Source organism: Galeopterus variegatus, unplaced genomic scaffold (assembly GCF_000696425.1).
Source record: "Galeopterus variegatus unplaced genomic scaffold, G_variegatus-3.0.2 Scaffold703, whole genome shotgun sequence".
Classification (NCBI taxonomy): domain Eukaryota; kingdom Metazoa; phylum Chordata; class Mammalia; order Dermoptera; family Cynocephalidae; genus Galeopterus; species Galeopterus variegatus.
In genome coordinates this window covers 230,011-257,890 of record NW_007726814.1, presented here as the reverse complement: position 1 = coordinate 257,890, position 27,880 = coordinate 230,011, and the positions used below count along the sequence as shown (strand labels likewise).

The window sequence follows — 27,880 nt, the reverse complement described above, 5'->3', positions numbered from 1 at the left end:
CCATCTTGAGATTATTCCTATTTCCAGATAGTTCATGGCGCCCTCAAGATAGAGTTCAGACTCTGTTAACAGCACACAGAAGGCCCTACTCGACCTGCTCTGCCTCCCTCACCAGCTTGACCTTGGGTTATTCCACCCTGTGCACCCTTATCCTCTTTCCTCTCCTCTGTGCCTTTACACATGCTCTGCTGTGAACATTTCCACGTGCTTTTATGTTTCATGAGCATTTTAAAATACAGTCCAGGCATTGTCTTCCTGAAGAGCTTTTCTTCTCAGTTCCCAGCAGTGCTCTGCCTGCACTGGGCTAGGGGCCCCTCCCCTGTATATCCTTGCACCTGTACTTACCTTTGTTCCCTATCATTTATCACACTGCAGTGTAATCCTTTGTTTCCTGGTCTGTCTCAACCCCCGGACAATGAGCTGCCCGAGGGATAGTCTTTTGTCCTTAGTCCCATCTACTGTAGCGTCTGGCACAGTGGAGGAACGCACACATATTTGAGTGAATGAATAAACAAAAGCTGCTTTGCATTTTGCCTCAGAGAGAAGCAGCTCAACGTGTATTTTTTTCCCCTTTAGGCCAGTTTTGTTGCTTCTGGGAATAGGACAGATATTTCCTTGGATGATCCAAATTTCTGGCAAAAGTGGGCTAAGAAGGCTGAATTGGATATTGATGCCTTAAATGGGAGGGTGAGTAAGAAGTCTCATTCAGACACTTATCTGATGTAACCTGAGGGTCACTCTTTCAGAAGTTTCAAATGCATCTGCTCTTTTTTTAGAACAACCTAGTTATTGACACTCCAAGAGTGAGGAAGCAGACCAGGCTCTATAGTGCAGTGAAGGAAGATGAGCTGATGGAATTTTCAGACTTGGAAAGTGATTCTGAAGAAAAGCCTTGTGTGAAGCCACGACGCCCCCAGGATAAGTCGCAGGGCTACGCCAGGAGTGAGTGTTTCAGAGTGGAGAAGAATCTGCTTGTCTATGGGTGAGTCAGACTCACTATGTAAAATGGAATTTTAACAGTAGTTAGAATTCCCAATTGGTGTAGGACAACTATATTTTGTTTGGATTTGTGCGGCTCCCCTTAGCGCAGTCAAATGAATGCCTCTGTGTAACTTTACAGGGCACTGCGGTCATTTGGTTAAAGTGTTCTAAGTTGTTCAGATCCTCTGAAATTAGAAGAGGTCACCTGAAATTAGGGGCACTTAAAGTTTGTACCTTAAGGAATTATGTCAGATCCACATTTACTTGTTGATTATTAATAACTCAGTCTCAAAATTATAAATCTTTTGCTACTTTACTTTCACATAAAATTTATGGTTATAGTGATCTTTTAATATTTTTTCTGTTATAAAAAATTGTCAGAGGCTATAATCTCACTTGTTGAACTTTGTGAATGTGTTGTATTTCTCCTGGTGAAACACAAGTTCCTGAAAGGCGGATCCATATCTAATTCACCTCTGAGTCACTGTGGCTCCCCACACAGTACTTTGAGTGGCAGGGTGCTCAGTAAATATCTGGACCAGTAAAAAAGAGTTCTCTAGCAGACTGTGGGACATTTCATTAAAATAAAAAAAAACTGCCAGCAAAGCAGTCTTTCTACAAATGTGATGACGTCCTATCTTGGAGGGTTTCTTCCAATGGATCACCATTAGTTTCAGAGTAAATACAAGCGTTTGTTGTCGTGGCATACAGAGCTCTTTTAGCTGACACATATCTGTCTTGCTGGTTCTTTCCTGTGAACTGTCCATGCCTCTATAGGACAGACTGCTTTACCTCCCCCAGTGTACCATGCTCTGTCTCTTCTCTGTCTTTGCACAAAGCTTTCCCCACTTCCTAGAGCAACACCCCCACACCCGCTCCCAGCATGCAGCACCTACGCACCCTGCACCAGTGTCTGGCCTGCGCTTCCCATCACTCTCATCACATTCTTCTATGACTTTCGAGTCATTTGCCTCTCCCACTAATTCACAGTGAGCAGCTCCCTGAGGAACAGGGGCTCTTTGTACTCTCAGTGTACAGTGCGGTACAGGCGGGCACACTGAGCGCTGAATAAATGCTTGTCAGTGGAATAAATGAAGTTCGACAGAAGCCCATCCTGTGTCTCAGCAGCGCTGCCACAGCACTCATTACCTGTGCTAGCCAGACGTCCTCTCCGCCTGTTCTTACGTGGGGCAGAGACTCTCCCACCACAGCCCTTGGCTATTCACACCTGCTTCCATGGTTCCACCTAACGGTCAGAGCTGAGAGTTGTGTTGGTAACTTTAGGAATGGCACGTGTCAGTAACTGCTGAAGCTGAGAAGTACGCTCAGAGCCTGTCATCTCTCAGTCCAGCCCTTCCCTCTTCCCAGAGTCATCACTGGGTATTGGGCACCTACTATGAACTGGGCACTGTGCTAGGACACTCTCAAACACTAAGTACGCTCAGAGCCTGTCATCTCTCAGTCCAGCCCTTCCCTCTTCCCAGAGTCATCACTGTGTATTGGGCACCTACTATGAACTGGGCACTGTGCTAGGACACTCTCAAACACTGGGGGGTGCAAACATGGCAGTAAGCTGTGACAGTGCTGGGAGGAGGAAGCCCTTGTGTCACCGCACCTTTAAGACACAGGTGCTATCCTCACACCTCTGGGGCTGAGAGGAGTGAAGGAAGGAATTCCACAGAAGGTGATATGTACAGCCTGTGACTTGCTGGACACCATGAATCAGCCAGAGTAAGAGGGAGCGTTGGCTTGGGAGGGAACAGAAAAGGATTCACAGCAGAGAGTGCGTGTGTGGGAGGCCTGGAGGGAGGACTAAAAGAAGTTCACAGGAGCTAGGGGAGGGCCACAGGGTGGTGAGAGGCCCGGCCAGGGCGAGAGGATGTGTGCTGCTCCCTACGCCTGAGGCGAGGGCTCCCTGTCGTGCAGCTCTCAGTGGTCAGAGAGGCAGCAGAGAGGCTGTTTGTCCATGACTGCCCTGGGGGCTCAGTCTACTCTCGCCTGAGAGAGGACACGGCTCAGCACCTGCCTCCTCCTGCCACTGTGCCTAGCTGTTGTTTGGTCCCATCTGTAGCTCCTGGATGAAACAGCACAGCACTGTTTAGCCTGGGCTCTTCACAGGAAATCAGTGGTCAAATTCAGTGGTGTGCCATCTGTTTGGTTCTGTCCGTAGTCCTTTCCCCCAGCCATTTCACACAAGGGCCTGAGAGTTTCCCGCGAGTGTTCTTGTACTTGGGAGTTATCACTCCCTATCTCAAAAGGAGCCTCAAAGCTTTCATAGTCTTGCAGCAGTTACTGGGGCATCCTTTGAGGTGGATTGATGCAGCCATATCCCTCAGCATCATATCCTTGATTTGGGGTAGTCACAGCTACTTTGAGTCACCTTTCATCTCATATGGTTGGTCAGCACTGAAACACGCAAACCGTTACAGGGTGAAGCAAAGTATACAACTTACAGGTCCCCGGATTGCATTCATGTGCTGAGAATCGCTGCCACGGCCTGCCTCTGCCTGGGAAAGCCAGTGTTAGCCATGTGAGTGTTATTTCAGTGGCAGTCCAACTCTCTTGCACTTAGGAGCAGGGAACTTGTGGTCCACTCTCTAAGGGGCATTTTAACTCTTGTATCCTGGACTGCTTTTCTATCGCCTGATGTAAAATACTGCTAGTTTGGATTTTCCAACACTCATACCTGACTGTTAAGATAAAGCCCCAAATCTAAACTCAGAGGCACCATCTGCATGCTGAATATTTGCTTTACAGTTGGGGACGGTGGACAGACATCCTTTGCCATGGACGCTACAAACGTCAACTCACTGAGCAAGATGTAGAAACCATCTGCAGAACCATCCTGGTGTACTGTCTTAATCATTACAAAGGGGACGAGAATATCAAAAGCTTCATCTGGGATCTGATCACGCCCACGGCTGATGGCCGGACTCGAGCCTTGGTCAATCATTCTGGTAGGTCTGCTTCATGTGCTCTGTGTGTGGGGTCACAGAGAGCTTCTGGAAACCTCTGTAACACACTGCTGATAAAGAGATGCAGTGGAGACCCTGTATTTCCCTGTCTCATACGTTAAAATATCTGACTCTGACACTGTAGTGTGGAATGTAAAAGCCTTCTATTATTATGGTGATGGGTCTAGGTTTGTCAGCCCCCGTGCCAAGGGGAAGGAAGGGAAAGAAGGTGAAAGCCCAGAGCACACAGCCGCTGGTGCAGAATGCCGACTGGCTGACCGGCTGCAACCCAGACGCCCTGTTCCAGGAGGACAGCTACAAGAAGCACCTGAAGCATCACTGCAACAAGTATGTTTTTAGAGTGTGGGCATGGAAGCTTGGCTCCCTTTTTGCTCTTTAAAATATACATATTATTATGAGTTAAACTGTGTAGTTACTGCTTTTGTGCAGCCTTACCATTTTAACCTTTTGTAAGTGAACATTTCATTGGCATTAATTACACTCACAATGCTGTGCACTCATCACCACTATCTATACCCAAAACTTTTTCATCATCCCCAATATATATATAAGCTCTGTGCCCATTAAAGAATAGTTACCCTTCCAAGCCCCTGGCAACCACCATTCTGCTTTCTGTTTCTATTAATTTGTCTATTCTAGGTATCTCGTAAGTGGAATCATACAGTAGTTGTCCTTCCATGTCTGGCTTATTTCGAGGTTCATCCATGTTGTAGTATGTATCAGAATTCCATCCCTCTTTATGGCTTCCTAGTATCCCATATAGCATATTTCGTTATCCATTCTTGTCCACTGATGGACACTTGGGTTGTTTCCACCTTTGGCTGTTGTGACTAATGCTGCTATGAACATTGCAGATGACTGTTTTTTTAGCTGATCTGTGTTAGAGAATTATGGTTAGCTTTATGTGATCCCACCTTCAACTGACTGCTTTCAGTTGAGGGACTGGGGAGTTTACATGTTATTTTTTGCTTAATAATATCTCAGTTACTGGATCCAGTTTCCTACCTATGATCTTAGAATCATATTCCTTACCTTTACTTCCAGAAACTGATTATAGATAATTGAAGAATGCTAAATAAATCTATTCCATTGCTTGGAGCTTTGCTAACTGTCTGCATATTAAATGAGTATCTGCATGCGTTGTTTCCTTATTCTGAGTGTGTGTTTTCCCAGTGTCAGCAGTACAGGCAGCAGAGCTGCTAGCTAGCTGCACCACTTCCTAGCTCTGTGTGACCTTGGGCAAGTTAATTTAACTCCTTAGGACTCCTTTTCCTTGTGAGTCAAATAGAGCTTGCCAGCAAGATCTCAGTTGGGTGAGACAGGATATAAATAGATAAGTATGAGTTTCACTTTTAAAAAGTAGCAGCAACAAAAGTCTGAGCACATGATACCAGCAGCGTGCCAGGTGCTTTATGTGGATTACCCGTTTGAGTTGTCTAAGATGAGTTGCGCTATCTCATCCCCACTTAACTGACCAGGAACTAAGACTCAAATTGAGTGAATTACTTAAGGCCCCTCATCCAGTGAAGGGGCAGAGCCAGGCTTGAAGCCCTGTAGACGAGGACAGTGCCCTTGCTCTTGACTCTGTGATCCCCTGCCCACCTCACCTCGGAAGTCTCCCTCCTTCTCGAGGCTGTCATGAGGCTCCCAAGAGTCTTCAAAACCATTACCTCAAACCATTTGGTGTCTCAGAAACTCATTGTTACCGCTGCGATATAATAGTTCTTCCTAAAGTCCTTCCCCACCTATAGCTATTAGAAAATGTGTGTCCTTATGGTTTATGTAAACTTTGAGTCAGTAGCACTCTGGATTCCATAAAGTGGTTTAGTGTGGGAACAATGGCTCCTGTTCCTGGATGTCGGTGTGATGGTGGCAGTTTTCACTTCCCAGTCTACTGTCAGTAGCAGACTTCCGTAGGGTACCCTCCATGATTAGTATGTGAGAAGTAACTGGTGTTCCTCATATCATCCCCTCAGTCTCGGAGGAAGACTGTTGATGCCTTCCAGCTCATCTCCGAGATGAAGCCAGGGGTCCGACTGTCCTTCTCCAAGAGATTATGCCTCGAGACTTATCGAAAGTGAGGAAATGCTGATGACTGTTAAGATGGAAAATGAGTCCCACACTGAGGGACATCCGAGAAAATAGCCACTTCTCTTCACATGTTACGAGGTTGTGAGAGACAGACTAGAGGAACTGTTTCAGGTTAAAGGAGACAAAAGGGACAGGACCCTTCAATGCCATGTGTGATCCTAGACTTGGGGCTAGTCTGGTAGACAGTCCCTAGTGGGACAGTTGAAGAAATGTAGATAAGGTCTGAGGATTCATGAACAGTCATGTCTGTCTGACTTACAGAGTAGTAAGACTAAAGAGTACAAACTCTTTAGGATGAGGGGGCCAAGTCCTGGTCATCCTTTTGTCCTCCTGGTGGCTAGCCAGCATAGCGGTTCCATGGGGGGCTCTCAGCTTGCTGGATGCATTGGTTTGTATTTTTTCCTCTAGAAGAAAAGTGATATTTGCAGTTAGTTTATGAAAGTCTTTGCATAACTAAAATTCTTCCCAAAGCAGAAATCTTTGTCTTTTACTAAAAGGGAGAGAAGCCATTAGGCTCCCTTGCCACTACTGTATTGAGTTTTGCTGTGAATAATAAAGAATCCAGCCAAAAGTGGAGGGTATTTCCTTTGGAACTACCTTCTGTGAGCATCCTCTAAGTAGACACTGGCTTTCAAATTCTTTTTTAACAAGAGAAGAAACGAGGTGCCAACCACGGAGGGCCGTACTGTCACTTCTTTCTCAGTTTATTGTGGCCCTGTCAATGTTTAATCTTGTGAGTTAACAGAAGAAAGTAATCTAAAAAAAATTAAAATGAGTTATCCAAAATACTTACCTTGGAATATATTCAGATATTTACAGCCCCATTCAGCCCCTGAAGATCCCATGTTGTCCATGGGTAGACTAGTGGGGAAGAAGGCATGTTGAGGGGTATCTATTTATGTATGATCAGTAGTCTGTTTTGGCGAAGCTGCCCCTAGTTGTCATTTTCATGTTTTAAAGAACAGTTGCAACGTCCTGAAGGAAAATATGATGTGGTGGAGTCAGAAGACCTAGTTCTGAATGTTCCATGCTCAAGGTGACTCTGTGACCTTGGATATATAACATACCATCTATTACCATCAGTTTTTGCATTTGTAAATAGAAATTGTAACTTGTCCTGCTTCATCATAGGGTTCTTGTGGAGATCAAATGAGCTAGTATATGTAAATGTGATGCACTGATTGTGAAGTGTTCTATAAGTATATGATGGCATTATAAAGCTAGGGAAATAGCAGTTGGTGTCATAATTTACTCACACGCAAGAAGATGGTCTTCAAATATCAATCCTGAATGCACACCAGGGGCTGTCCAGCACAGGATGCTAGATTGGGAGCAGACACAGGCCTTTGGGATTCATTCACCAGGCGGACTTTCTTGAAAGAACTATGTTTCAGCCATTGAGGAAATCCAAGCAGCATTGAAAATTTGGCTCCCAGAATTCTAAGGGTTTTTAAAAATAGGTTCCTTGATAATAACTAAGAATGTCGATGAATTGGACACATTTTTAATCTTTTAATGTTTTATTATTATTTTTTAAGCTACAACTTAGGTTCCCAGGTAATATAAGCTAGGAGGAATAAAAATGTTTTCTGTTCCTTATGGGAGAAGAGTGAGGCCCCACCCCTCCCCCACCACATCGTCATTTTCCTTTCGCAGAAGCAAAGTTGTATAATCTGAAAAACCTGACATTCCATATTGAGGGTTTATTGTAAGGTAGTAAAACCAGATTTTATATCTCGTTTATTCCTACAACTTCTGATGTGCTTCCAAAAATGGTATTAAGGCAGCAGCTGAGGAAATTTTATGAGATAATGAAGCAGAACAGTTACTGAAAGCCATCTGCTCAGTTGTTTACAAACTTGCTTCAATACTTCAGAGGCAGTGGTAGGGTACGTGTCTAAACTTCACAAGCTGCACTAGGTAGAACTAAATGAAGTGCGCCTGGGCTGGGCTGAGCTTGGTCCCTCTCTGTGCAGTGCGAGCGGTTGCCAGGCAGGCCTGTTGGAAGCCAACAGAAAGCACCACACAGAGGTGATTATGTGCCACCATCTGTCACGCTTCAAGCCTACCATACAGCATGGCTAATCAGCCTTGGCAGGATGATGGATGAACAGCAGCAGCTGCCAAAAGCCACTGTTGGCAAACAGTCCTGAAGTTAAGAACTTTCCCCCCACCCCGTCTTCCTCTCCAGGGTCCTGCTGCGTGTCCGCATGCTGTACTACCTAAGACAAGAAGTTATAGGAGACCAGGCAGATAAGATCTTAGAGGGTGCTGACTCAAGGTTAGTGCGCACGCACATTTGTTCTGTACCTCCGTGAGATAATCCGTGTGGTCGGAAAACATCATGGATTGTGTTTCAAAACCTTCATAAACCATCAGTAGCTCGTCTCCATTTTTGCATCTTGAATGCGGTGCTTGTCCTCTGAGCGTGGGGATTTGATGAGAATCAGGGAAAGGCTGTCTGTGTGTTTGTACATATAACAAGGTGTGAACTAAATTACAGATGTTCTGAGGTGACGTTTAAAATGGGGTGCCAAGTGATAAAGTTCGTATCTGGTTATGGTAGAGGGTGACTGACTCAGGCCCTTGCTTTTAACCTTTGCCGATTCCTCTGCCCGATACTCAGATATTTATTGTGGGAGAGAGGGCATGTGAGTGAGTGTGTCATATTCAATACTTGGGATTCTTTTTAAATATTGTTGAAATGGTTGTCTTTCCAGTGAAGCAGATGTGTGGATCCCTGAACCTTTCCATGCTGAAGTTCCTACAGATTGGTGGGATAAGGAAGCAGATAAATCCCTCTTAATTGGAGTGTTCAAACATGGTAAGTGACGTTTCTGTTTGACTGCAACTTGACTGTATGGCTTTGTCTTTATTTAGAACTCTTTGCATACTCTTTTCCAAAGTCATAATATTAATGAGGATAGTTCCAAAGGACTCTTGGCGTTTACCATTTTTCCGTACTAAAAATCTAATATGAACTGTAAATATCAGATGCTGTTTTTGAATGTTTGTTGAGTATTTGAGAAGAAAACATTTCTTTCTTGGCTGTAAATAAAACCCAAACCGTATTTGTTTTAATAATAGCCAAGTTGTATGATAGCACTCCCTAAACTTTGCTTCCAGCCTGGCTTCTCTTGCTAACTCTGCCAACCAGTGTCAAAGTGGACGGTGGGCTTAACCTCTGCTATTAATCTGTACAAGTGCCTCCTGGGCTTTGTTCCAAGCAATATTTCACAAATGTCAGTGCTGAGAACTCGCGGCTCCCCTGAGTGGGATGCAGCCTTGTTAACTTTGAAAGGCTGGGGATGCAGAACTGGCATGATATATACAGTGAGCGATTCCTGATTATAATCCCAATTCTCTGGAGGTCGTGGAGGTATTCTCAGCAGCCCAGCCTGACTAAAGGGGAGAATGATGGCTTATAAAACCTTTCATGATTACAGTTTGGCTTGCGGCTCTACAGCAGTTAGGAGTGGGGTGTTGTAGTACACATCCTAATTGAATTGTGCTGTTCTGCCTGTGTACTGCAGCCGCGTTTTGTGAGCTCAGCCTCAAAATCATTTTCCTGCAGTGCACTGTTGGGATCTGCCATTTTCCATCTAGTCAACTTGGGCAGTCAAAAAGCAAATTGCAGTTTGAAAACCATAGAGGGAACAGTGTCATCATACTGACATGCATCATCCTAAACCTAATAAGACAGGTTCGCTGGCCTTACGTATACGGGGATTTTTCAGCCAGCCATGTGAGTTCCTGCAGGACTGAGGCTGTTCATCAGGAGGATGGGGGTGGACTCGGAGCACCCCTGCAGAGGTCATAAAGGAACATTACGAAGGCTTTTAAATGTCAAGCAAAATTAGATCTTGGGAAAAATAGGGTCAGAAATCCTCCCAGGCATCTTGCAGTTATTCTGAACCTGTTTTTCTGTTCGTGTTTGTGATAATTCTAATAATATCCCGAAGTGTAGCTTGGCCCCCAAAAGCTTCCCTAGAATGAGCATTCCTTATGTAGACTGTGCTGCTAAAACAAGGTCCACATAAATTCAACATAGATGATAATCTTGACTGAGAAACAAACTTGATGTGTTGTGGTGGTGCTGTGATTTCGACAGTGATGGGCCTTTCTTTGTTTCTGTGTGCGTCCTCTGCGGGCTGGTGGGCATGGCACAGGCTATGAGAAATACAATTCCATGCGAGCTGACCCCGCACTGTGCTTTCTGGAACGAGTTGGTATGCCCGATGCCAAGGCCATAGCTGCCGAGCAGAGAGGAACAGACATGCTAGCAGATGGCGGTGACGGGTAAGAAGGACATTTTAAAATTTTAATAAACTTTATGTCAGTATAACATCTATTGGCAGGGTTCAGTTCTTACAGTGCACTATATTGCATCTGACTTGAATTTAAGTGATGTTTACCAGTGTATTCTATTTGTATTTCATAATGACTATTTAAACAAAATACATTATCTAGATAATCTAAAATTTGTTTGTCTTTTCCAAATGGCTGCATGTTTTAAATACTGATAGAGCTACTTTTGATGTCAAACTCAGAATTAAAAGTAGCATCAGGCAGATTGTTACCCTTCCTCACCAACCCCCCTTATCAGAATGATTTAAACATTTTTTTTTTTAATTTTACATAGGGGAGAATTTGATAGAGAAGATGAAGACCCAGAATATAAACCAACCAGAACACCATTCAAAGATGAAATAGATGTAAGAACTTGAGTAGATTGGTTTTTACAGCACCATTAAAATATTATATGCTCATAGAAGGCTTGTTAAACTTTATGGATAATGGACTTTTCTTTAAAAGATATAACAAAATGAAACTCCAAACTAAAATAATTCCACTTCTTGCTTTCTTTTCAAGGAATTTGCAAATTCTCCTCCAGATGATAAGGAAGAACCCATGGAAATGCATGCCACAGGTAAGGCCCTGGGAGAGTTGGCAGAGTGGAGCGGATTGTGCTGGGCAGCCATCGTTCATGCGCAGAGACTTGCACTGAGTGAAGATGGGGGCAGCTTAAAACGTTATTTCTTGTACACTGATTCATATCTTTTGTGAATAATTTTAGTTTTTGCTTATGGTTGGGTTTTCATTACATTATTTGATAGAGTAACCGTCTTTTCAACTAAGTAATTGATCTGTTTATGTTCTACCCTAATTAGTGAAAAATTTTAAGTATCTTTAAAATATATCTCTTGGGAGTAGGGCATTTGCTAAGTATTTATCTGAAATATTGCCATTTTATTTAGAATGTTGACCTTTTACCTAAGGTAAAATCATTAGGTAATACTTATGTGATTTTATGTTCAAGATTATCATTGTAAGTACCTCACAGGAGAGCACCGTTATACTGTAGTTCGTGCTGTGAAGAATGTTTCTTTATGTATGTACTAATGAATAAACCTGCTCCCCTCTCCCCAACCAGGAGTTGAAAAGGAAATAGTTTGTAAGTCCCATACTAATATTATTCCTCATTTATATTTTTAAAATGAGGGCACTGAAATGCACTTTCCCACACTGTCATTTGAATGTTAATGAGTCATCTTTTGTTGGAAAATCCTGTGCATTGCAAGATTGCAGCTACATATTTCAAAAATATGTTTTCCACTTCCCCAGGTAAGCACAGTGAGAGTAATGCTGAGTTAGGCCACCTCTACTGGCCTAACACTTCAACCCTGACCACGCGTCTGCGCCGGCTCATTACTGCCTATCAGCGCAGCTATAAAAGGCAACAGATGAGGCAAGAGGCCCTGATGAAGACCGACCGGCGCAGGCGGCGGCCTCGGGAGGAAGTGAGGGCGCTGGAAGCAGAGAGGGAAGCCATTATATCTGAGAAACGGCAAAAGTGAGTTTCTCCAGGGTTTCACTCCACTCCCGGTCCGCCCCCCTCCTCTATGCTCTTCTCGACCCCCAAGAGGCAGGAGTCACATCGTAGGTAGTGACCACCCAAGAAGGACTCGCTGCATCCAAGCGGTCGGTCTCTCCAGTCCCCAAATACGTAGGGCGGGTGTGGAGCGGGGCGAGAGGAGGAGGGACGGTAACTGTTCAGCCTTCTCGTTCAAGGGTGCTGCAAGCGCATGTCTTCTTTCCAACAGGTGGACGAGAAGGGAAGAGGCTGATTTTTACCGTGTGGTATCCACTTTTGGGGTCATTTTTGACCCCGTGAAGCAGCAGTTTGACTGGAACCAATTTCGAGCCTTTGCCAGACTTGACAAGAAGTCGGATGAGAGTTTGGAGAAATACTTCAGCTGTTTCGTGGCCATGTGTAGGCGCGTGTGTCGAATGCCTGCCAAGCCAGAGGATGGTAAGTCCCCTAGTGACGCACTTCTGTGCTGAAAGGCCAAGAAGTGGAAAGTAAGCAAGTGGCCAGTGTCGTGGGCGCTCGGGTTTTCCCCAGTAATACGCGTGCTCCCGTTGCAGAGCCCCCCGACCTGTCCTGCATGATCGAGCCCATCACGGAGGAGCGCGCCTCCAGGACCCTGTACCGCATCGAGCTGCTGCGCAAGGTCCGCGAGCAGGTCCTGCACCACCCGCAGCTGGGGGACAGGCTGAAGCTCTGCCAGCCGAGCGTGGACTTGCCGGAGTGGTGGGAGTGCGGAAGGCACGACCGGGACCTGCTGGTGGGCGCGGCCAAACACGGGGTCAGCCGCACGGACTATCACATCCTCAACGACCCCGAGTTGTCCTTCTTGGACGCACATAAAAACTTTGCTCAAAACCGAGGGGCAGGTAGTATGTCTTCCTTGAACCCGCTGGCAGTGGGGTTTGGCCAGACTCCTGCGGTCGTCTCCTCCGCTCACGGTCACGAGGAAAAGGTGACGGAGCAAGCAGAAGGCAAAATGGAGGCGTCCGAGAGCTCGACCGCCAGGGACAAAGCCGAGGCCAAGGAAGAGGAGCCGGCCGAGGGCGGGGGGAAGGAGGGCAGGCCGGGCTGCGAGGCCGGGGCCAGCGCAGCAGAGCACGAACCGAAAGGCGTCCAGGGCAGCGCGGATCCAGGGCCCAAGTCCATGTCGGAGAAGGGTTCCGAAGAGGACGAGGATGACGATAAGTCGGAAGAGTCGTCCCAGCCCGAAGGTAATGCCTTGCCGTTCGGGCCTCTGCCCGGATTTTACAGCAGCTTGTGAGATGCCTTGTTTTCATGTAACACGCCAGGTAGCTTGCTTTTCTCCTTTTTTTTTTTAAAGATTAATTATTGTACTTTTTTCTTCTGTGAAGGAATGATTTTGGGTTGTCTTTAGGTGTGTGTTTTGCCCTGACCCCTTATAGCCTGTAAACATGATATTTCAAACAATGTAAACTCTTGAGTTGTACACACATGCTAACAACTTCTGGTTTAAGGATAGGGGTTAACTTTAGAGTCACAGTGTATTAAGAAATCCTTGTCATTTTAATTGGGATAAATAATGAGGAGTAAGAGTCATTCACCGACTAAATATTATTAATTATTTTTTTTATTTTGTCAATATACAATGTAGTTAGTTATTGTGTCCCATCACCAAAACCTCCCTCCCTCCTCCCTCTCCCCCCTCCTACCCAGATGTGTCCCCTCCATTTTCTTGTTGTAAGAGCTTAAAACAAATAATGCTTAATTAATTTTGTTCTAATTCAGAAGTCAAGGGAAGGAGTAGAATCTGAAAAGCACCAGTTTTCTTTCTAAGTCACAGTTAAGAGTGCTATAACTAGCACAAAGTAAAAATAAGGCATCGCACTGTACTGTCCTGCTACAGCTGGTACCTTCAACTTTAGCCAAAACTTTAGCCCTTGCCATGTGTGGGGGAGCATAGGCTCTTGGGTCAGAGACTTGGTTGGCTTTTAGCCTCCTCTAAGATTTCCTTGTTGAATGCCGGATGGTTAGTGATGTAACCTCTCTAAGTCTCTGCTTCCTCATCTATAAAATGGGAATGATACCACCTACATTAAAGAGCCACTGCAAGCTTTAGACGACAAATATTTGTAAAATGCCCAATACCATTCTAGCCATATAGTAGGTATTCAACAAAATGGAGCTGATTGGTATTCAAATTTTTAATTGCGTCCTTTCTAAACTTAGGTTTCAGTGATATTCTGCTTGTGAGTAATGCACATTAACTCATTTCTCAGCAGGAGCTGTCTCTCGAGGGAAGAATTTTGATGAAGAAAGCAATGCTTCTATGAGCACCGCTAGAGATGAGACCCGAGATGGATTCTACATGGAGGATGGAGATCCTTCGGTAGCACAGCTCCTTCATGAAAGAACCTTTGCCTTCTCATTCTGGCCTAAGGTTGGAGGGTTTTTGCTGTTGTCGTTTTGTTTTGTTGACCAAAATAGGGTGGAGTGAAGGAGATCTTTTTAGATTGATCTTTTAAAAATAATTTTAAAGTAAACTTAGGCACAGTTTACTGTAAAGACTGTAGATTTTTCTCATGTTTTTAAAGAATGATCTGGAAAAGCCCAAAGAAAAAAATCTATAGAATACTTTCCTAACAGGATAGGAAAAGTGACATGAAAGAAAGATAAGAAACAGAACTATGTGTATAGATGGGTCTTTGGCTTTTGTGGCTTTTTAGGTTAGTCACCCATGTTGTTAACTGTAATCAGTGGATTATTGTTTCAGTGGATTCATCCTTCAGCAAAATAAAATGGTGGACTTTTAAAACTCTGTATTTAAAGTTTTTTTTATCTGAAGCAAAGCTTTCAGATTGAAGACAGCTTCATATATTTGGAAACTTCCCATCTTCTTAATTAAGAAGAGGGTGGGCTGCTGACCACTTTGCTCCGAATAATTCCAAATGTAGTTATCTGTAACCAAAAGCAAAATGGAAATTACTTTTTTTTGGCTAAATAGCATAATTTTATAATAAATCTCCATGTAATTTGGGTCTGTTTTTCAAGGTGGGGAAATAATTGTCCTAATCACCATAACAGGGCTGTCTGGTTTAAAACAAACAACACAAAAAATGGGCTTTAGTCGACACATCTCCAGGCCAGTCTTCCACAGTGTTAGTGTTATTTAAGAAACAAGGTGAAATTTTGGGCTGAAGAATGTACTGTCAGAGACTTTTTTCCCCTCCTCTGTATATCTCTTCAGAACCCCTTTATGATAATCTCCCTTACTGAGTATAGAAGGCAGTTTCCCAGATCAGTCAGAGGTTTATAGTAGCAGGCACTTTTAATCTATGGAAACTCGGTCTAAGAGCGTAATTAGACATTTTTAATGCACACGCTTCAATGAAATTTGAAGTGATAATAGGTGGAGAATACAAATTGACATTCATTAGGTGTTCCTAGGTTGGTGCCCATTTCATAATGCTGAACTTTATTAATAGTGACGTTAATGATGTCCCACTTCCTGGGACACACTGTGATCCAGCCTGTGGATCTGGAGGGCCAGAGCATCGAGTTGCTAAATACAGGGGTTCCATTGTCATCCACTGACATTCATCAGCTGGTCTCTATGGAGCTTTAATAAGAGTTACTTTTAAAATACAAGGGTATTTTGAAGTTGGTGGTTATTTAATATGTTTTCTGTTTTACGTAGTTCCGTTCATAATGGAAAAATAGTATGTTTTCTGTATTGGAGCCACTTAGAACCTTCCAACCAGAGCAAAACCATTTTGACGGGTTTTATTTACTCTCTTGTTTGTTCTTTTGCTTTGCTTTCTTTTACTCTTTGCCCACCAGTGGACTTTTTAAAATTTGATGCTCTTTAACATCTTGATGGATATATTTGTTTAGTAATTTTCACCAGGTCTTTGTTCCAGTTTCATGTGACTTTTCTTCTCCCTCCAGGATAGAGTAATGATAAACCGATTAGACAACATCTGTGAAGCAGTGTTGAAAGGCAAATGGCCAGTAAATAGGCGCCAGATGTTTGATTTCCAAGGCCTCATCCCCAGTTACACACCTACCACCGTGGACAGTCCTCTGCAGAAGAGGAGCTTTGCCGAGCTCTCCATGGTCGGCCAAGCCAGCATCAGTGGGAGCGAGGACATCACTGCCTCTCCTCAGTTGTTAAAGGCAAGTTAGAGCAGTTTCAAGCATGGCTCTCTTAAATCGTAACTCAGTTTGGGAGCTGATGTTTCTCTGGTCCTACCTTGAAATAAGATGGCTGCTGTTTCCTCAGCTCTGTTCACCAGTCATAAATGTTTGATTCCTTAAGCTTCTTGTTCCTTCTTTGTAAAGGAAGCCCTAGTGGTAGGTACAGTTTTGGCTCACTGCAACTCTGTTCTGTTGGATTTTTCAATAGGAAGATGCCCTCAACCTCTCTGTTCCTCGCCAGCGGAGGAGGAGGAGGAGAAAAATTGAAATTGAGGCTGAAAGAGCTGCCAAGAGGCGAAATCTCATGGAGATGGTCGCCCAGCTTCGAGAGTCTCAGGTGGTCTCAGAAAATGGACAAGAGAAAGTTGTAGATTTATCAAAGGCCTCAAGAGAGGCAACAAGCTCTACCTCAAACTTTTCATCTCTTAGTTCAAAGTTCATCTTGCCTAGTGTCTCGACACCAGTGTCTGATGCCTTTAAGACTCAGATGGAACTGCTCCAAGCAGGCCTTTCACGCACACCCACGAGGCATCTGCTCAATGGCTCCCTAGTGGACGGAGAGCCTCCCATGAAGAGGAGACGGGGAAGGAGGAAAAACGTGGAGGGCCTTGATCTGCTTTTCATGAGCCACAAACGGACGTCATTGAGTGCAGTAAGTTGGGCGCCCACTTCTGTTGCATGTGCCCATGTTGATATCCAGGGCCTGGCACTGCTAATGACATTGGCTGTGTTTCTTTCAGTGATGTGGTGCTGAAGAAACAGAATTATAGTGGACTGAGTCATGGTTCTGAGCTGGAAACTGTGATCATTGGTATAGATCACTCAGCCTGAGCCAAGCGTAGCTGAGGATTTGTTCTTCCCAAAGTTCTGATGTATCAATTGCTCTTGGAAGAATAACCTAAAACAAAAACATGTTCTTTTGAGCCTAGGATTGTTATGTCTGAATTCTTGAGGTGGGAGTAGCTTCTCTTAAAAATATTGGTATGTTTGGGGCCTGGCATTTATTAGATTAGTATAAATGTTTAGTTTCAGACCTAAGACTTGTGTTCATGTACAAAGCTCTAGTGACTGTGAATCCTCCTACCTTCCTAACTAGAAATTTAGGAAATCTGAGCTGCATCTTTGCTGGATTAGGTTTGAATGAAATGTATGAGCCAATGGATTTTGGTTCTTCCCTTTTCATTTCAAAGGAAATGAATGCAGTGTAATCAAAATAATTTTTCCCAATCCGCTTCAACCACACAACCCAGAAGTCTGATGGCAAGCGTTTTATCCCAAAGAAAATCAGTTTCACATGCTCTCTTTTTAAAGAGCTAAATAGTGCTAGATATCCTGAATCTATCGATTGGAAACCCCAGTCAACGCAGTGGCCCTGGTGCTCCTTGTCTGTGCCTCTGAGGAGCCGGCAGTTTTGAGTTTGGAGATTCCCCATTTGGTGTCGTGGAGGGTGATGTGCATGCACTATAAAATACAAGGAAAATGCTCATTGATCTATAAATAGACTGAGTAGTGAAGAGGTATAAAGGCCAACAATGTCACTTGTATGGACCTGGACAAATCCTAAAGTCTTGTATTATGTCAGCACTCTAACTGGAGAGCATTTTGTGCTGCCAGGGAAAGGAAGGGCACATTCAGCAACATTATGGAAGCTGGCCCTGTTTGCCTTGCTGGGTGCGGAGTTCGAAGAATAAATAAAGGGCTTGACAAGTGCTTGCTCTAGAAACCTCTGGGGTTGGGTGACAGATAAGTTCTAAAGTACCCTCACTGCGTATTTGCACCGTTACCACGGCAGGCCTAAGGTACTTCATGAGCCCAAAGGAAGGCTGGGAGTGGAGGGAGGAGGATATGGGGAGAAACGGATGAGGAAGTTCCTCTGGGGGTGGTGATGCTTCAGTTCAGTTGTGAAGATCGGGTAGGAGTGGGTCAATTGAAGGTACTGAAACAGAGCAAACCTCTCGCATTTGATGGACTGAAAGTTATTGGCTGGGGAACAGGAGAGGTGAGCTTCAGCAGAAACGAGCTTGGAAGAAGCTGGCTGCGAATTGTGGAGGGCCCTGACTGCCGTGCTGAAGAACTTGGAGTTTGTCTTGCAGGTGATAGGGACCCAGGTATTGAAGTAGTTTAAATAGGGGAATGTTGTGATAGAACTTCTGAACTGGGAAGTACTGCATTTTAGAGAACTTATCCCAGTATAGCAGTGCAGAAGAAGGATTGAAGAGGGGCGGAACTGGAATCAGGGAGACCGTTCAGGAATATTGCAGTCACACAGCTGGGAAGAGACAAAGGCCTGAACCATGGTAGGAGCCTGCGGATGGAGAAATGGATGCCCGGGGGTTGAAATAACAGAATTTAAGCACCAGTGGCTGGACGAAGGTAGAGTGTAGGCTTCAGTTAGAGTTGTCATTTCCAGTGTTGCCATACATTCCTAATGTAAAACATCACACCACCAACAAAATCGTAATGTGTGCTGAGTGCCAGTACACTACTTATAAACTGGCTTTTGGAACATTTTTTAATTACAAATTACCTTTAATGACGTTGTCCAGGGATCCCCAAGAAAGATTGAGAAGCTACCTTTCATGCATGTCAAGCTCAGACTAAGCTGCCCATGTTGTATTCCTGGCGGCTTGCTTAGGATTTCAAAGCATGGTGCCTTGATGGACTGAAGTTTCTACCTAATTACTAATTGCACAGTGTGAAGAATGATGAAGTTTCTTTTCCTCCTTTAGTAGCTGTTCCAAAACTGACATTGTTTCAAGTAACTTTTTTCCCTTTTTCATCAGAGATACATTATGCCAGGGTAGCATTTTCTTGGGATAGGACACTGTCAGAATCTCTCTCTTCATGTGAGAATTCATATTGTCAACTTTCTGCAGGAGGATGCTGAGGTGACCAAAGCTTTTGAAGAAGATATAGAGACCCCACCAACAAGAAACATTCCTTCTCCTGGACAGCTGGACCCAGACACACGGATCCCTGTTATAAATCTTGAAGATGGGACTAGGCTGGTGGGGGAAGATGCTCCTAAAAATAAGGATTTAGTTGAGTGGCTGAAGCTGCATCCTACTTACACTGTTGATATGCCAAGTTATGTACCAGTAAGTATTACAGAGTTTGAGCTGGAAGGACTCTTACTGGGCCAGTCCACTTCACTCCCATAGACATAGAAATCCCAGGCAGCTGGTTACTCTGGCTTTTGCTTAAATGTCTTTTGGTCTTGAAAGTTCCTTGGTTGTTCATTGTTGTACCTTTTACATTAGAGACACTGGCTTCAGGCCTGTCCCACTGAAAGGCAGTCTTACAGTTATGTGAAGATATCTTTTGCACCTTCGCTTACTTTTTCCTCCCTACCAAACAGACATGGTTCCCTCAATTACTCACTGCACAGCGTGGTTTCCAGGTGGTCTCAGTATTAGGGTAACACTCTCGAATGCACTTGCATTGATCTCCAGACAAGGCCAGACCAGGCCAGAGAGCTGTGTAACTATGACTTCTGGAGATTTGACCACTTAATTCAGTCCAAGATTTTATTCACTTTTTTTAAAGCAACTAACTTACATTTATGCCTTATATTAAAATGTTAGACAATACCTCCAGATAATTTGTCTAGCTGGCAATGCAAATCTTTTACTTCCTATACTTATGTGATTGATTTTCTTTTTTTAACTTAAATGTAGGATTTTTCATTTTATTTTGTTGAGTTCAGCTTAGTGTTCCTGCTGCTCAGAATGCCCCACCCCCCAGGGCCCTTTATCCCTCGGTTGGTTCTCCTCATAGACAATCTCGTGTCGTCACATGGGATATCATCCCTGTGTTCATTCAAGTCACTGACTGGAAATTAGTAAAGGTACTAGAGAAAGTTTCTTTTAAAGATACCATGACTTGGTTAAACATTTGAAGAAGAACTTTAAGTGGGGTTATTGATAGAAAGAAAAGCAAAATCTCAGCTTATATGTTTGTTCAGTTCCTTCTTAATGGATGGGAGGGAAAAAAGGAGATTTTCCTTTCAAGGAAAAGTATGGTTTCTAATAATTAAAATGATTCTTGAAACTTTCATAATAATTGAAAATGACTGTTCCCTTTGGCATTTACGTAGGAAAGAGTAAATACTAAATACAGTTTCACTAAATGCATTTTTCTTTTGCAGAAGAATGCAGATGTGCTGTTTTCCTCATTTCAGAAACCGAAACAGAAACGACATAGGTGTCGAAACCCTAATAAATTGGATATAAACACTTTGACAGGAGAAGAGAGGGTGCCTGTTGTCAATAAACGGAATGGGAAGAAGGTAAACATTGGTAAAGGGAATTGATCTCTATATGATTTCTTATCCCAGAGAGAAGCGTTTTATCCAGCCCTCTTTATAAGGAAGAAGCATTCTTTTTCTTCCAGAATACATGTATGTGTTTATATAGATGGGAGGAAAGGGGGAGAAGGAAGAACTTGTGTTTTTCTAAAATCATTTTTCAAATGCCTCTCCCCAGATGGGTGGAGCTATGGCACCTCCGATGAAGGATCTGCCCAGGTGGCTGGAAGAAAATCCTGAATTTGCAGTTGCTCCAGACTGGACTGATATAGTTAAGCAGTCTGTAAGTATAAACTCCAAATTTCTGTCAAGAAAGTATCTATACAAAACCGTTTTCTTGAATTTTTCTTTATTTTTCGTTGGCCATTAATTATTTAGTTCTAACTTATTCTGAGATTAAAAGAATTGACATACTACATCATTTTCATAAATCATTTCATACATCATTAATATATCATCATTTCTTACATTAATACATTATTAATATGAAGTGGATTAATTTGTCAGCTCCTATTTAGAAGGATTGTTTAGAAATATACATTTACAGTGTTGGAGGTAGACTTATTACGAGGGCAACACCCCAGGCAAGCCTACTCAACAGCCCACCCGTAGAATAGAATTATGGTGGTTGAGATCATTAAGATTATTAACTGCGATTTCTGGTTTTAAAATGAACAAATAAAAATATAATTCTGCCTAAAAAAAAATTTTTATTATTAGTTTCTTCTTAAAATTGATTAATGATATGGTGATTCTTTTGTGTTTTTTCATTTAAAGTATACAGTAAAATTCACTTGTTTCTCTTTTGATGTATAGTTCTAGCAATCTTAACACGTGTAGTTTTGTGCACTGCCACCATAGTGACAGTAGCTTTCCATTGAAGCCCCTTGTGCTGTCCTCTGCCCTCATTGCTGGCCCCAGACTACGACTGACCCGTTCCCCTTCCCTAGAGTTTAGTCTTTTTGAGAATATCTGAAAACAGAAGCGTAGAGTACATAACGTTTGGAGATGACTCACTCTTCATATTGAGATTCATCCCAGTGGTTGCGTGTGTCAAAAGTGTGTCCCCTTCTACTGCTGAGCAGTGCTCCATTGCATGGACGTGCCACTGTGGGTTTGTCCATCACCCACTGACAGTCATCTGGGTTGTTTTCAGATTTTTGACATCATAAATAGAGCTCCTAAACAAATACTTGTGTACAGGTTATGGTGTGAACGTAAGTTTTCCTTTCTCTTGCATAGATACTAAAATATAATTTTAATTAAATTTTTCATATTTTTGGTTATTTTTCTCTATTCTTACATATATTTGGAATATCCAGAATAATACATTTTAAAGTATATAAAACATCCTATATTTAATATATACAACTATATTTTATTATGCTGTTATACTATTTTATGGTTTTTTTCCCCTACAAAATCTTTTTTTAATTGACAAATAAAAATTGTATATATTCAAGGTGTACAGTGTGATGATTTGATATACATATAAATCGTGTACTGATTACCACGGTCATCCACTACTTCCGATGTGTTAGTTCTTGAGTCACTTAGCTAACCTGACATTTACCTCACTGATAGAGGGTCCTTTAACAGTGTTTCTTGGATTCGGCGTACTGCAGCAAGCTAATATGATGATAAAAAAACAGAACTTGTACTTTCCTAAGTTTTATCATTAAGCTTTTAGGAGGGAAATAATTGCTTATGTTTTTCCATTTAGAGGGTTAATTTTTGGTTCATCACAAAGGCCCAAATTGAAATTAATGAAGCTTTCTTCAGCAGCCTTTATAGCCACTGTTTGCCTCTCCCTTTCCCTCAGGGGTTTGTTCCTGAGTCGATGTTTGACCGTCTTCTCACTGGCCCTGTGGTGAGGGGAGAAGGGGCGAGCAGAAGAGGACGAAGGCCCAAAAGTGAGATCGCCAGAGCAGCCGCCGCCGCTGCTGCTGTCGCCTCCACTTCAGGGATCAATCCTCTGCTGGTGAACAGTCTGTTTGCTGGAATGGACCTGACGAGCCTCCAGAATCTCCAGAATCTTCAGTCTCTCCAGCTGGCAGGTCTCATGGGCTTCCCTCCAGGACTGGCAACAGCTGCCACGGCCGGAGGCGATGCTAAGAACCCTGCTGCCGTGCTGCCCCTGATGCTGCCGGGAATGGCGGGCCTGCCCAACGTGTTTGGACTGGGCGGGCTGCTGAATAACCCTCTCTCAGCTGCTACTGGAAACACCACTACTGCTTCTACTCAAGGAGAACAGGAAGACGGCGCTTCAAAAGTCGAGGAGAAAGGAAATGAGAATGAAGACGACCACAAAGACTCTGAGAAAAGCACAGATGCTGTTTCGGCTACTGACTCTGCGAATGGATCTGTTGGTGCTGCTACTGCCCCGGCCGGATTGCCCTCCAACCCGCTAGCCTTCAACCCTTTCCTCCTGTCCACCATGGCCCCAGGCCTCTTCTACCCATCCATGTTTCTACCTCCAGGACTGGGGGGATTGACGCTGCCTGGGTTCCCAGCATTGGCAGGACTTCAGAATGCCGTGGGCTCTGGTGAAGAAAAGGCTGCTGAAAAGGCCGAGGGAGGCCCCTTTAAAGATGCAGAGAACCTCGAAGGCAGCGATGCCGAGGAGAGCCTGGATAAGACTGCAGAGTCCTCCGTCATGGAAGACGGGGAAATAGCACAGGGTGAAGAGCTAGACTCACTTGACGGGGGGGAGGAAATAGACAACAATGAAAACGATGAATAACAGCACCAGTTCCAGTGCAAGTGTTCAAACTTTTGACAAGTGGTAGTCCTACTGTTTACACTCACAGTTAATGTTCATACCTAGTTTTATAAGCTGTTCTGTAACATAGTGTAGCAAAAAAAAGTCCAAGTCATGTTATACAGGTGTGTCAAAAGGTATCTTGGTCATTAAGTATTGTGCAGTGCATTATTTATTATCCCTAGGAGAGATGAAATTTGAGAGGTGATCATGTCTTTTTAAGGAAACTTACATAATGCTCTGCTTTTTTTTTTTTTTCTTTTGGTACCATTGGTATTATAATAAAGAGCAATTTGTAACTGAGTGGCACTAATGAAAGGAAGTGCTGCTCAAAGAAAGTATGAAGTTATATATTTAATTTTTTAATTTTAATTTTTAATTTTTTTGCTGTGAAAGTCAAGATGAAATTTACCGTACATATCATACTCACTCATTCGTTTCCTTTTTTGACTGTATGGGGTTCCCACACTTGTGCATACACACATCCACACACTCTGACAATCTCCACGTTAGTGTGAACGTCTCTGTCCCGAGGCGCAGCAATAATAAGGCAGCTGTTGAATGTGAAGGGTCCCTTTGGAAAATTAACCTACTGGGAGGGTTCTTGCCAGACAGAACTACAGTTCCATTGTCTTGTGGTCTTGTAATGCACTGGTATAAACAAAATAAGTAGATGAATAAGTAAAGAGTGAGAGAAGAGAGAATCAGGTACCTTTTTAAAATTAAAGGACTTTGTTACTTTAGCCACAAAGCTAAAACAGCATTACCTCAGCTCTAAACTAGCCTTGAAGTTTACAGACATGACTTTGTAAATGTATTGTTTTTCTTTGTTGTGATGTCCTTTTATTTTTTTCTTTGAAAACTGCTATCATGTAAGATAAAATGTAAATTGCTGCCAACTGTAGTAATGATGCTTTTAATAAAAGTGACCCATGATATGCAGAGATGTAATTATAGAATGTAGTATGTAGGGGAACTGGTGTTTATTCTATTTTTTGTATTCGCAATAGAAGCAAATACAGCATTCTGGCTTTTGTACAGTTTCTTGATATATCCTCTTACACTAGATTAGCTGTTAGTAATACTCTAACCTGATTCTCTTCTAGACGAGACGAGAAGGAAAACCTTGAATTCCCTTCACATAATTCCACTCCAGATATCTCAACAGAAATGCACACAAAACCTCCTTTTACTCCCTCAAAAGGGCATCTGAGCCTGAGAATACTTAAAAAATGTGTGCAGCGTGTGATAATGTGGTACACTGAAGAACAAAAGGCAAAAGAAAAATGAGGCTTTAATGGGCACAATATCTAGGTCATTTATCCTTGGTTTAATGGGTAGGAAAACACAATGCCGTAGTGTCAGCAAGGGACACAAAGGCGCCCTGCTGTCCTGCAGACCAGTGCTCGATGCCAGAAACCAGCGTGTGGAAAAACCCTTGTGGAATTGAAACGGACCCACTTCAGCACGCACGCGAGCGCGCACGCACAGTCTCAAGAGCTGCTGGTTTGTGGGGTCCCAAGTCAAATCTAATTTGAGATCTACTGTTTCCACCTTTTCATGTCACCTGGACAAACACCAAGCCATGTTCCCGTTCAGTTAAAAATAAGCAGGAGAAGTGCGGACGAAGCTGTTTCGCGATGTCGCCTCCCTCCACGCACTCCCCCGTGAACACATGATCTGCCCCCACCCAGCGTGTTACAAGACAGGTTGTCTAAATTCCTTTTAGACGAGATTCAGTTTGTTTATATCCCAGGATGAAAATACACCCATTATGATTCTGGAAAACGAACAATTTTAAGCCTCCATCTTACAAGACCCCGTGGTTGTTTTTACTCATGGTCATTGCTGTTGTCTTGAAAGCTGATGGTGATGTGCATCGAAGAAAGTGCCTGTGACAGAGTATCTTCTGAACTGGAATTCTTTGAACTAGATCTTCTGATTAGAACTGCCCAAAGTATAGGGAATTTAAATATTTAAGTAACTGAAAGACTTCACTAGGGTGAATTTGTTTAATAAAATAAGTCCTAAAAGGATCTTTTTCTAAAATTCTTTATAGTATTGGAAATTTTCCTGTGAGCCTCTGTAAATAAAGAATACAATGAGACTGTGTCCCAGTTAGAAGGAAATGCTAAGAGCAGTGATCTTCAAAGCAAAGGCATTAGTAGCTGGTGGCCAGAAGGAGCCCCCAGTTGATGTATCAGTGGCCTGTTCTGTGCCTTATCTGGGATTCATCTGTTAACGAGGCTTTAAAGTCATTCAGATTTCCACATTGGAAAATGCATTTTTGCATTCGAATTCATTCTTGATAATAGATCTTGAATCTACCTAAGTAGGAAATATTTTCAATTCAGTCTGATACTTTCTAGTGTCACTTGTGTGCTTAGTGTGAATGAAGCTGTCCCTGGCATGGCCTCTCTCCGAGGGAGGTGCTGTCTTCCAGGAGGAAGCCGCGGCTTGGGGAGTTTGGCTAGCAGGAAGTGCAGGAGCAGGATTTGAACCCAGGTGGTCTGACTTCAAAGCCTACATATGTTTCTCATGAAATACCATAGTCTTAAGTCTGAAAGAAAATTATGTGAGGATGAACTGGAGTGTTTGGTGTTCCTATATTTTTACATATTTACCCCCACAACTTCCATAAAGTTTGAGATTGGGAATTAAGAAAAGTTCTATTGAATTGGAGCCTGGAATAATGTAAGGTCTGGCTAAGGAAACTTGAGTCACAGTTACCTCATTTATATGTGGATTTATTTTGCTTCACAAGTATTTCTATTTTATAAAGAAATTGAACCTTTAAAAAAGGTGAGCTTACCCCAGTAAGTCACACAGAGCTAGTAAACTGCAAACCTGGTATTTGAACCCAAATGGGTCTAACAGGTTCTTAACCACTGTGCTAGAATAACTAACATTCACCAACAAACATGTTGGGTGCTATGTGCTAGAGGCTGTGCTGGGAATAGAAATGAAAACAAGAAAACAGACTAGCTCCTGCCGTCATGGAGCTTACATTCTAGTAGGAAAAGATAAATGATAGATTACAAATAAAATGTTTGCAAAGCAAGGAAGACTATTAAATAAGGTGAAAAGGTGGTCAGGAAGGAGCTCTCTGTGGGGCGCACAACTCAGCTCACACCTGCATGGTGAGAAGTCGTCAGACTAAGATCTGATTGGCAAATGTTCCAGGGAAAGGGAACAGCAAATGCAAAGCTCTTGAATTGGGCATGAGCTTGGAATAAAGAGGAGTGGGGAGCCTGTCTGCTCAGAAGAGTTGGGGGGCAGGATCCAGATCACATGGGGCCTGGGTAACCCTGGTGGAGGGTTTGGATTTCATTCTAAGTGCTATAAAAAGTCCTTGGGAGGTTTTATGCAAGAAAGTGATATGATCATATTCATGTTTTCAAAGATCATTATGGCTTATAAGGGGGAGTCAGGAAGTCCAGGTGGAAGATGCTGCAGCAGCCTCGGATGATGGCAGTGGGTAGTAATGGAGATGGAAAGCAGCAGGTGGAGTGGGGTGTATCGTAAAGAGGCAGAACGTCCAGTACAAATTAACTCTTTAACGAATAATTTGAATTCAGTCTTCAGGACTACAACTACTGAAATATACCCAAAGTTAAAGAACATTCTCCACCAATTAAAAACCTTCACCATGCTTTTTATTTTTTTTAAAGATTGCCATGATTTGTGTTATAAGAAAAAGATACTGAGAACAGAAAACTTTCATGTTCTGTTACCATTTTTTTTTTTTTTTAGTTCAGTGAAAATTATTTGTTAATTGTCTTTGGGAAGAATTTTTAGAAATTATTTCTGATAGGCAGGAGAGGTAAGAATGTATGAGCATTGTTGAAGGGATGTGGGTGCAGTGAACATCTCTGTCTCTAGAGCCATGGATAAATTTAAGTTGGGAAGCAAAGCAACATAAATAACTTCTAACAAGCACTTAAAAGTTAGATCTTATTCATCCAACGTGGCTCTCTAATGAGCAATTTTATGTATTTTCTTAGCACAGGAAAGATTTACCACAGTTTTATAGACATAGTAAAGTAAGCTACATTTGGCAAAATAGATGAATAAATTACCTTCTGGAATATTTTGTCTAATGTAAGACTCCTTCCGTGGAAAGTATTTCATCATTGAGTTTTTTTGGTAGGGGAGTCACCCAATTTGTGGATTTTCTGGCAAGGTTTAGGATGGTCATTTTCAAAGTATTTTGAACTATTAAGTCATTTTATATGGTGTGAGTTAGGCCCACCCTCCAAAAGGGTCTGTGGGACCGAAGATCTTATTTTAGATCTACCAATTCAGAGTTGAATTTTAATTTGGATCTCCTTAATTGAATGCTTACCATGTAATTTGAATGGAATTGAAGATTATGGTAGATTTCAAATATTCTTACATCTTTATCTTCAGAACAATTCACTCTCATAATTTTCTTAGCTCCTGAGCTGGTTGAAATTTTCATCACTGAACAAAGATGGTAGAATTCCTCATCCAGATGTTTCTAGGCGTGGTTTCTAAATGTAGCAGCAGCTCTCCACAGTAGCTTCCTGCGAGCCTTCCTTTCTCACGAGGTCTTTACTGATGTCCGAGTTAAATCCGTCGTGGTAAATTTTGATCTGTAGTTAAAGAACAGCATAATAGATTTCGAAAGTATAACAAATAGTAGCACTAACTCAAAATACTGTTTCGTAATCACTTTATGCTCTAGGTGCTTCTCTCCATTGGCCCTTCCCTGCCTC

General features: G+C 42.8%; 1 protein-coding gene across 1 annotated transcript in view; it reads left to right on the top strand.

The window, feature by feature from the left end:
• CHD7 (chromodomain helicase DNA binding protein 7) overlaps positions 1–24,165 on the top strand; it is a 117,972-nt gene extending 93,807 nt beyond the window's left edge. Inside the window, exons 19-37 of the mRNA XM_008571565.1 lie at positions 577–687; positions 777–982; positions 3,739–3,938; positions 4,124–4,283; positions 8,239–8,328; positions 8,768–8,871; positions 10,217–10,346; positions 10,690–10,762; positions 10,920–10,977; positions 11,673–11,901; positions 12,152–12,360; positions 12,477–13,130; positions 14,157–14,317; positions 15,826–16,053; positions 16,283–16,726; positions 18,951–19,172; positions 20,222–20,362; positions 20,559–20,663; positions 22,203–24,165. Of these exons, the coding sequence (XP_008569787.1) occupies positions 577–687; positions 777–982; positions 3,739–3,938; positions 4,124–4,283; positions 8,239–8,328; positions 8,768–8,871; positions 10,217–10,346; positions 10,690–10,762; positions 10,920–10,977; positions 11,673–11,901; positions 12,152–12,360; positions 12,477–13,130; positions 14,157–14,317; positions 15,826–16,053; positions 16,283–16,726; positions 18,951–19,172; positions 20,222–20,362; positions 20,559–20,663; positions 22,203–23,123 (4,446 nt within the window). The 3' untranslated portion in view covers positions 23,124–24,165. The remainder of the gene's footprint in view (positions 1–576; positions 688–776; positions 983–3,738; positions 3,939–4,123; positions 4,284–8,238; positions 8,329–8,767; positions 8,872–10,216; positions 10,347–10,689; positions 10,763–10,919; positions 10,978–11,672; positions 11,902–12,151; positions 12,361–12,476; positions 13,131–14,156; positions 14,318–15,825; positions 16,054–16,282; positions 16,727–18,950; positions 19,173–20,221; positions 20,363–20,558; positions 20,664–22,202) is intronic.
• The last annotated feature ends 3,715 nt before the right edge of the window (positions 24,166–27,880 follow it).